Source organism: Equus przewalskii, chromosome 11 (genome assembly GCF_037783145.1).
Source record: "Equus przewalskii isolate Varuska chromosome 11, EquPr2, whole genome shotgun sequence".
NCBI lineage: Eukaryota > Metazoa > Chordata > Mammalia > Perissodactyla > Equidae > Equus > Equus przewalskii.
This window is the reverse complement of record NC_091841.1, coordinates 20,470,062-20,480,752: the sequence shown is the minus strand read 5'-3', so window position 1 is coordinate 20,480,752 and position 10,691 is coordinate 20,470,062. Positions and strand designations below refer to the sequence as shown.

The 10,691-nt window shown below is 47.2% G+C and overlaps 1 protein-coding gene across 1 annotated transcript; it reads left to right on the top strand.

The window, feature by feature from the left end:
* The first annotated feature begins 215 nt into the window (after positions 1 to 215).
* Positions 216 to 2,444, top strand: LOC139074647 (macrophage-expressed gene 1 protein-like). Its single transcript, XM_070566101.1, has one exon. The coding sequence runs from the start codon at positions 216 to 218 to the stop codon at positions 2,442 to 2,444; it is 2,229 nt and encodes a 742-aa protein (XP_070422202.1).
* The last annotated feature ends 8,247 nt before the right edge of the window (positions 2,445 to 10,691 follow it).

Below are 10,691 nucleotides of genomic sequence, written 5' to 3'. Positions count from 1 at the left end.
GGGTCCAGCCCAAATCCTGGAATCTGTCGGTGTCACTCCCCTTGGTACTTTTGATAAGGGATGTTCTTGCTATCCTTTCCTCTGAAGACTTCAAGGACAGCAGCCTGGGAGGGGACTGCTCGCTGGGGAGGGGCTCCAACCGGGCTGAGTCACTGCCCTGCGGGTGAGCTATTTCAGTTCCCAGGCCAAGGACTTTTCCTCCACGACCCCAAGCCATGGAGGAGCTGAGAGGTAGCAGGCTGCCAAGGCACAGCTCTCCTCCAGACATGGCCCTCTGCCTTGTGCCGCTGCTGGGCCTGCTCTCTGCCGAGCGCGGTGGCATGGGGGATCCGGGAGCACCCGGCTTCCAAGGCTGCAAGCAGACGTTGAATGTCCCGGTGCTGGGGGCGCTGCCAGGAGGTGGCTGGGACAACCTGCGCAACGTGGAGCTGGAGCTGGTGCTGCGGCGTTACTACTCACAGTGTCTCACCACGGAGGCCGGCGAGTACCTCATCCAAGACCAGTTGCACGTGGTGCCGCAGCGGGAGAGCTTCGTGGAGACCCGCGGGGAGCTCATCGACAGTGGCTCAGCTACACCGACACCTTCCATCAACGCTGAGCTCTCCTTCCTCCCCAGCCTTAATGGTAAGTCCTCCATCGACTGCCAGAACGTCAAGAAGTACAACCTGGAGTACCAGATGGTTACAGCCAGGGTGCAGGTCCGCCACAGCATCTACTCTGTGAAGGCCCCAGAGATCCCCGACTTCCAGCCCACCTTTCGGCAGCATCTGCTGGCCCTCAGCGACCACCTGGAGAACGATCAAATCCGCGAGGCCGAGTACCTGGCAGAGATGCTTGTGCTTTGGTACGGCACGCATGTCCTCACCGACGTGGAGGCCGGGGCTACCTTGGTGCAGGAGGACCAGGTGAGGCGGGAGCTGGTGGACAGTCAGGCCGGAGAGAGGAACAACGTCACGTCCACCGCCTCGGCCGTGTTTTTCCACATGGTCAACTTTGGGGACGCGGCCTCCTGGCAGGCGCAGAGCCAGCTCTTCCAGGACTACGTGCGGAACACGGTGGCGTCCAAGATGCGCAGCCACGGCGGGGTGCCCTTCTACCCGGGCATCACCCTGCAGAAGTGGCAGGAGGGCATCAGCAACCGGCTAGTGGCCATCGGCAGGTCGGAGCTGCCCCTGCCCGCGCTGCTCCAGCCCGAGGCGCTGCCCGAGCTCCCAGCGCCCACCGTGCAACGCGTGGCAGCCGCTGTGCGCCGCGCCATCCACCGCTACTATGCGGTCAACGCGCTCCCGGGCTGCCTGAGGCGCGGGGCGCCCGCCTTCAACCCCCAGGCCAACCTGGAGGACGGCTCCTGCGGAGGCGGCCGCTCCAACTTCAGCTTTGGGGGTGTCTTCCAGGAGTGCGAGGCCGTGTCCGGGCAGGACGCCAAGCACCTCTGCCAGGCCTATCGCATCCCGAACCCGCTCACCGGCTATGCCTCTTGCCCAGCCAGCTACACAGCTAGTGCCCTGCACAGCGAGCTGAAGACGTGGAGCGAGCCCCGCCCTGAGTGCCAGCAGCAATGTCGGAAGTGCTGGCTCTTCTTCCAGTGCTGCCAGACCGTGTGTGCCACCCACGAGCAGCGCAGCGTGGTGCGCCTGGCTGCCTCCTGGTGCGTGCCCTCGCAGGCCTCCCTGCCTGCCACTTCGGGCTTTCTCTTCGGAGGTCTCTACAGCCCTGGCAACTCAAACCCATTCACCAAGGCCCAGGCCTGCCCCTCCTACTTCTACGCACTGACGCTCTTTGGTGATCTCAAGGTGTGTGTCAGCAGTGACTTAGAGCTGGGTGCAGCCCAGGCAGTCCCCTTTGGGGGTTTCTTCAGCTGTCAAGTGGGCAACCCCTTGGTGGGCCTCTTGAAGGGCCAGAGTCCTGGGCTCCTGCAGGAGATGTTCTGCCAGGACAGCCCTACTGACCACCCCATGAAGTGCCCAGCAGGGTACAGCCAACACCAGGCTTACCTCAGCAATGGCTGCCAAATCTTCTGCTGCCTCAGGGCTGGGGCCCTCCTGGGCCAGCAGCAAGCAGCTGTCCGGATGCCCCCATTTCTTCCCCGGCCCCCCTTGCTTAACAGCAGCAGCGCCCACAGTCTCTCTGTCTTGGTTGACTCCACTGGCCAGCGGGTCTGGGTGAGGCTGCAAGGCTCTGACTGCTGGCAGCAGGCCAACATCAATGACTTGTCCCTGGCAGCCAAGCTCTTGAGCCAGGCTGGCTCGAAGCCCAGCATCGGGGCCATTGCTGGCAGCTGGGTGGGCACCCTAGTGGCTGTGGTGGTTGTCACTCTGGGGATAAGCTATGGCTTCAGGCGCTACAAGAAAGGGGGCTACAAGAGACTGCAGGGGGGCATCCTCACAGAGGAACAGGGGGGCTATGGGACCACTGAAACCACCGCAGAGCCTGGCTCTGTCTGAAGGCACAGACAATGACAAGAATTCTGTCCAAACCTTAAAAATAACCAGAGAGGACAGCTGCATCATTACTAATTTAAGCTTTGGCCCATTCTGTTCCTTCTACTAACTAGAAAAAAAGTAAGATACTCAACCACAGAACTGGTCCCACTTTCTGAAGTTACCAGTCTTGAACTAAACTATGCCTCCTCCAATCTTCTTCCAAATCACCTAACCCAAGTTCAATGCCTTTCCCTAACAGCCTTGTGCAGAGAAGTGTTCTCCATGGTGTGTTCCCAGGTGGGCTACCTCCCTTGTTGCAAGGAAACAATAAACCCAACTTTGTTCAAACACAGGGGTATTCCTGGTGCTTTTGGGCAGAGGGGAAGCAACAGGAAAAAACAGAATTGACATTGACCCCAGGACATATGACATAGCTTTTGCAGTTGGACTTTTTTTTTTATAATTGTTATAAAATTCATGATATCGATCTGTTTTCCCAGAATCATTGCCTTGTACCCAAGGACTCAAAAATTCTCTCTTGTGCTTGGTCTAAGTTAGAGGGGTTTTTTTGACTAGAGCTTGACCTATTTGTGGATCAAGAGATGAATTAGTTTGTGACCAGCATTTTTTTAAATGACATACAAAAGAAAATATAGTGCATTGCATGAAGTAAATATAAGAATTGTTTTGTGAAATTTTGTTTCAGTTATATATACATATATATTAAGTTTATCATATAAAATTGCCAATCTTCTTCTTCTTCTTTTTGTTTGCTAAGGAAGATTAGCCCTAAGCTAACATCTGTGCCAATTTTCCTCCACTTTATATGTGGGTCACCACCACAGCATGGCTGACAGTCGTATAGGTCCATGCCTGGGATCTGAACCCAACAACCTGGGCCACCAAAGTGGAGCACGCTGAACTTAACCACTTTGGCTCACAGAAAAAATGGCAGTTTTGTATGTTTTAAACTAGTGTATATGTATCAATATACTGGGTCACACTGTAAAATATATTTCAGACTGTGATCACAGTCAAAACATTTGAAAGCCACTGTTTTTCATGATGTTCCATGAAGCTCAGCTTTGGAAAACTTATGTGAGTCCTTACCCTTCTCTTTCACCCCAGTCATCCCTACAGAAGAGACTTCCATTTGGAGGTGCTGTTAGCTCAAGCATGCCAGGATAAATTGCCATTCTCTAACCTAAGACCGAAATCTCTTTGGGATGAGGTTCAGTGTTATAATAACATTCTTGGAACACAGGTCTCGTGGCAATCTAACCCTAGGGGGTGGATTTCTGGTTGTCACAAGAACAAACTGAAGGTGTCCCATTAAACCCTAACTTTGGAACCACAGGGCACGCAGGACCTAGTCTAAATGGGCCCCGTGCTGTGTGAATTTTTTTTTTTTTAAAGATTTTATTTTTTCCTTTTTCTCCCCAAAGCCCCCCAGTACATAGTTGTATATTCTTCGTTGTGGGTCGTTCTAGTTGTGGCATGTGGGATGCTGCCTCAGCGTGGTTTGATGAGCAGTGCCATGTCCACGCCCACGATTCGAACCACTGGGCCGCCTGCGGCGGAGCACGCGAACTTAACCACTCGGCCACGGGGCCAGCCCCTGTGTGAATTTTTAAAGTCAGTTCTGAAGGCACATGGAGAGACTATAGGTTCTGGTAGTCGGGAAGTGTGTCCTCACAGGTTGACAAGACCCCACATCCCTGACCTGGGTGACATACGTGAGTCATTTTACTTCTTGGTGTTTCAACCACTCCAGCTGCAAATTGGAATTTATCAAGATACTGATGAGAAAGTATTGGTGCAAACTCTGAGTTCTGAGAGGAAGAGGCATTTAAATCCAAATAATATTGGGATGTTTGAGATTATTTCTCCCACTGGTCTGATGTGGTCACATTGGAGCCGAGTGTCAGCTAAGGACTGACTGACTGGTGGCTCTTCTGAGCCTTCTCTGGACTTGTGGTCATCACCATTTATAGAGACTTTCTCTATGTGAAAAATACCTTTATAATAGCATCTCACTTCATCTTCACAAACCCAAAGATAAGTAATTCTCATGTTATGGATGAGAAAACTGAAGCTCAACAAGGTTAAGTGATTTGCCCAAAGTCACATGATTCAAATATTAAGAATAACAATGGCTAGTAGCCATTTAGCATTTGCACTTTGCAAAGATTATTTCATTTAATTCTTTGAAAACTGATTTTAGTTAGGCACTGGGAATATCCCTATTTTACTTGAGAGGAAACTGAGGCTCAGAGAAGTTAAGTACCTTTTTAGGAAACTGCAGCTGAGCATAGCCGTAAAGCTATGGGCTTGATCTGGGTCAGATATTGGCCTCTCCTAATTCTTTGTGCGTCAGTTTGGTCCTCAATAAAAGGGAGTTAGCGTGTTAAATTCCTAGGTTAGTTGAGAGATTAAATGAGCTAATGGATGTAAAGCACAGTGGAACAGCCTGGTCTTTCTTTGTTCTTCTTCTTCTCCCCACAGGCCCCCAGTACATAGCTGTGTATATTCTAGTTGTAGGTCCGTCTAGTTCTGCTGTGTGGGAGGCCTCCTCAGCGTAGCTTGATGAGCAATGCTAGGTCCACAGCCAGGATCCGAACCAGTGAAACCCTGGGCCCCTGAAGAGGAGCACGCAAATTTAACCACTCAGCCATGGGGCCAGCCCCAACCTGGCCTTTCTAAATTTGAAATCTACGATGCTAACACTATGGGGTCCAATTTGCCACCGCTTTAAGAGTGGGACCCCAGAGTCAGACAGACGTGTGCTCAAGTCCCAGCACAGCTGCTTACAAGCTCTGTGATCATGGGCAAATTGTCTCACCTCTCTGAGAACTAATCTCATATATAAAAAGAAGATAATCCTAAAACTGATGTCATAAATTCTTACGAGGATTAAACGAGATAATGCAAGGAAATCCCTTAGTACAGTGTCTGGCATGTCACAGGGAGGTGTCATGATGTGGGGATAATTCTGACAGTGATGTGTAGAGGTGATCAGCAGAGCGATGGGTATACAAAGATGTACGATCAGGGCTCACAGTTGAATGGGTCAGAAACTCACAAATATAAATTACTCATTGTGAAAATGTTACAGAGTTTCAAACAAAACACTTTGGGAAAATGAATGAGGGACACAAATTCTAATAGGGGGGAGGTGCTGGTAAGGCTTCTGGGATGGGATGGGATGGGACTCCTGGTCTCAGCCAGGCACATTTTCAAATTCGTTCAGTTCTGCTACCCTGGGAGGATCCTTTCAACAGCAACCGAATGCCCCTTTCTGATGGTCTCAATTCATCTCCTAGAAGAGCCCCAGGGCTCCAAAACTGAACTCCTCCATTGAGGGGAGGGGTGAGGTGGGTATCAGGGCATAACGGAAGGTGTTGGTGTGGGATAAAAAAGAAGAGGGGCAGAATGGACTACCCTCTAAGTAGGGTGGCCATATAATTGATCATCCAAATCTGGACTCTCCTTGAGACTGAAAGGAGGTGCTATTGGTAATTTTATGGGACACGTTAACGAGAACATGTGTCACTCCACTTTGATAGGCGAGTGTTTGCCACTGGGCCCTGACCCACCTTACCACCCTGATCTCCAGCTAGCCTTTACCCATAACACAGACCTACTGTGCAGCACACACTGATCCCCACATCACATCAATTCCTGACTGCCTTTGCCTGATGAAATCTTACTCATCAATCAAGGTTCAGAGGGCTGGCCCCATGGCCTAGTGGTTAAGTTCCCACACTCTGCTTCAGAGGCCCAGGGTTTTGCTGGTTCAGATCCTGGGCACAGACCTACACACCACTCATCAAGCCATGCTGAGATGGCACCCCACATAGAAGAACTAGAATAACTTACAACTACAATATGCAAATATGTACTGGGGATTTGGGGTGAAAAAAAAAAAGGAAGATTGGTAACAGATGATATCTCAGGACCAATCTTCCTCACCAAAAAACAAAACAAAACAAAACAAAAACCCAGCCTGGGTTCAAATGTCCCTCCCTTGAGGATACATTTCTATTTTCCTCCTCTTCGTCTACCTTCACACATTCCTTCAATCTCCCAGGAAGAATTCATCTCTTATTCCTCTTAACCTCTTTAGCAGCATATTACTATGAGCATGTCACCTTGCGTGAGTTCTTTACCCACCTCGATATGAGCTCTTTGACTGGAGGGAGGGATGGTGTGGTGTTCATCCTGGTTATTTCCAGAGCTCAGCATCAGGCACAACACCTTCAGGCGCTCTACAAGTCTGCTGACTGAAAGAAAACAAGAGATCTTGTGAGGCTCCAGGTGATAAGACCCAGCTAGCAAATCCTTTTAGGTTACCTGCCCCTCTTGGATTCTTAAATGTATTGTTATCTCATTAGTAAACCAGTTTTAAGCCCTGTTTTGCCCATTATAAGTGCTGGAATAAATACAAAGATGAATAAAACTCAGTTTTCACAGTCTCAAAATATTCTAGACAAGTAGACAAAAAAATAAACCTAAAAGGGACGGGAGGGGGAGGTGGCAGTGCTGTCTAACCACCCAGTCTGCACCATGCCTTTTAGAACTCTGAGTAACGGGGAGAGGCTGCTGAAATCCCATCCTGGCTGGTGATAGAGTATAGACTCCTGGACTGCTGTCAGCAGTTGCTCCTCGGATATTATACAATGTCTTCTTCTGGAACAGGCTTCTCTTGGACAACTGGGTTGTTCCTATCTTATGGACACTGCAAGTCATATAAAATAGAGGTTTTTCTCTTTATTTTGACTTCTAGAGAACTTAGAACCAGAGTTTGACCCCTTCTACAACATTTTTGTTGCTAAACTCAATCTTAGTTGCAACTTTTCTGCCCTTAGATTCCCTCTCGATCAACTCATTTTTCAAAACTTTATGTTATAAGGTATGTATTTACATAAAATACCATATAGGGGCCAGCCCCATGGCGTAGTGGTTAAGTTCGGCACGTTCTGCTTCATAAGCCCAGGTTCGGTTCCTGGGTGCAGACCTACAACACTCACCAGCGGCCATGCTGTCACCGTGACCTATATACAAAATAGAGGGAGATTGGCACAGATGTTAGCTCAGGGCAAATCTTCCTCAGGAAAAAAAGAAAAATTACATCATATACTCTTTTTAAAAAATAAAGGGAAATGGATACAGAGCTGAGCAGTTCTCGGGGGAGACTCGTGAGGGAGGACCTGATAAACCTCTGAGCCCCACCTCCCAAGCCCACCCCTTATCTCAGCCACAGTCTCACTATCTCTAGCCTCAGACTGGGTCTAAATCCATCCTGGTAGTGACTGTTCTCTTTATGTCATGGAGAGGGAATTTGTAGATCGGATAGTCTCCTGTTATCTCAAGGAGGAACTCCTGAAAATATGACAATGAAAACTAATTTTAAATTTAATTTTAAAATTACGCTAGGGAATAATTTTTGTTAAAACAGATTGGGGGTGCAAATAAAAGTGGGGTGTGTATGTTATGAAAATAAAGTTATGCAGCATCAAAAGCTTGAGAATCACTAAGTTATAGGCAAACAAATCAGCAAGGTTGGGAGCTCAAAACTTAGACTGGAGTTTAAGGAATCTCTGCTGAGTTTCACGGTTTGGGGAGTTCAGGGTGGGGAGAGCAGGAGTAAGGGAGGTAAAGCATTCAAATCATTCCTTCCTTCATTCATTCCTAAGGGGCTCCTAAGAAAGACAACCCTTGACTAAGTGCTGAAGACAAAAAACATTCAAGGAGAAAATATAGGAAAAAAATCTTTGTAACCTTGAGTTAGGTGAAGATTTTTAGAGGTGACACCAAAAGCACAATCCATAAAAGAACAAATTATTAAATTGGACTTTGAAGGAAATCAGAATATGTCATCCTCAAATATGTTCTTTAATATAAAAATTATTTTGAGCTAAAAGCAATTAAGAAGCAGCAAACACACAAAAAGCTGCCCCTTTTCTGCTTAAAGTCAGGGTACACAGCAGCCCTCCCTTAACCCTGGTTTCACTTTCTGTGGTTTCAGTTAGCCATGGTCAGAAAGTATTACATGAGAAATTCCAGAAATAAACAATTCATAAGTTTCGAATTGTGAGCCATTCTGAGTAGCACGATGACATCTCGGGCCTTCCGGCTCCTTCTCTCCTGGGACGTGAATCATCCCTTTGTCCAGCGCAACCTCGCAGCATATGCTACCCGCCCATTAGTCACTTAGCAGCCATCCCAGTTATCAGATCGCCTGTATCACAGTGTTTGTGTTCAAGTCACCCTTATTTTACTCAATAACGGCCCCAAAGCGCAAGAGTAGTGATGCTGGCATTTCGGATATGCCAAAGAGAAGCCATAAAGTGCTTCCTGTATGTGAAAACGTGAAAGTTCTAGGCTTGAAAGAAAAAAAATTGTATCTTGGTTGCTAAGATCTAGGGTAACTTTTATTACAGTATATTGTTACAATTGTTCTTTTGTATTATTATTTTAGTTTGTTTTATTATTATTTATTGTTGTTATCATTATTATTTATTGTTTTTAATCTCTTACTCCGCCTAATTTATAAATTAAACTTGATCACAGATATGTATAGGAAAAAACAGAATATATAGGGTTTGGTACTGTTCATGGTTTCAGGCATCCACTGGGGGTCTTGGAATGTATCTGTTGTGTATAAGGGGGAACTACTGTAAATTCTACTTTTACTGAAGACAGACTCTGATCAGCCCAGAGACGGCACCAGAGGCATCTGCACAAAAACCTTACTCCATTAGTTTCCTCCCATATATTTACCTTCCCACGCTTTGCCATCCTTGGGAAGCCTAGGCTTTCCTTTGTCCTCTCATTTCTCTGCAAATGTATTCTTCTTTGTTGAAGATGCTATATCAGCTGGAATTCTATCCCACCATTTTGAGTTACTTTTGGTTCAGGTTTCTCCCTCGTGATGTGTGCTGCATGCTTTAATAAACTGTTTTTCTCCTGTTAATCTTTTTGTTCTGTTCTATTCTGTTCTGTTCTCTTCTGTCTTTGTTCTAATCTCTTCTTTTGTCCAGAGGCCCAGCTGAAAACCTAAGATGAGCAGGGGTAAAGTTTTCCTCCCCTACAGCTTCATCAAAATTAAAAACTGGGCTGAAAGGAGAAGGACCCAAAACTCTGAAGTATAATTTTCGTGTAAAGCTGAGGTCAGCAAACATGGCCCACAGGTTGGGTGCCTGCTTTTGTAAGTAAATTTTTATTGGAACACAGTCATACTCACTTGTTTACTATTGTTTATAACTGTTCCCATGCTACAATGGCAGAGCTGAATAGTTGCAACAGAGACCTTGTAGCACACAAGCCTAAAATATTTACTATCTGGCCCTTTAAGAAATTGATAAATAAATGGCAAGCAATAGGATACTAAAGTATATGAGGAAGACATTTGGTGTAAACCTAATTCAGCCTGGCCTTGTTTTTCCAAAAAGCTCTGATGCGGCCCTCGAGCATGCATTGTATATCTGTTTTAAGCATTTGCTCTGTCCCAAAGACAAGAACGAATGGCCTTAAAGTAAAGATGCAACTTCCCCCACATTGGCATTTCCTTAAGGATAAGCATCTCTCCCTAGGCTAGGGATTAATTACTGCGCTCACTCTGTGACCACCCAGCTCTAGACAACAGACCTGCCACCCTGCTGTGTCAACTGAGACAGCAGACCTACTACCTGCTGTGTGAATAGCTGTGCTGTGCCGGCTGGGCAATCTCGTGACTGTTGTAAAAGGGGAATTTCTATCATATGTGACCTCTTTGTCCCAAGCTGGTGGAATATAGCTACTCTGCACCCCACTTCTTTGGTGCCCTTCCTTCCTTGGGAAAGGAAGGCCCTGGGCTGAGCTAAGCTAGTCCTCAGATCTTGCTCATAATAACCTCACCCCAATTTTGATTTATAGATTGGTTATGGTTTTCGTCGATAAAATAGTTTGTAAACACTTCGTATAAAGCACAGACTGTCCAATGGGAGCCAAGATGTACTGATCCCTTCAACACTACAGTAACCAAGTGGGGACTCAGGCTGCCAGACATACCATCCCTACCACGGTCCAGTACCCTCCAGCCTAGAGCACCTCCCTCCGAATCCAGATCTCCTCCAGTTTACCCCAGTGTACCATAAAAACATTATCATTTCTGTGAAAAAGGTTGGGAGGCATTGGTCTAAAACTAACCATTCTTCCACAGCACACTACCCTCCATTCTCTTCATCACTATCTCTCCCTGCCTCCCTCCTCTCATTCAGGTTACAT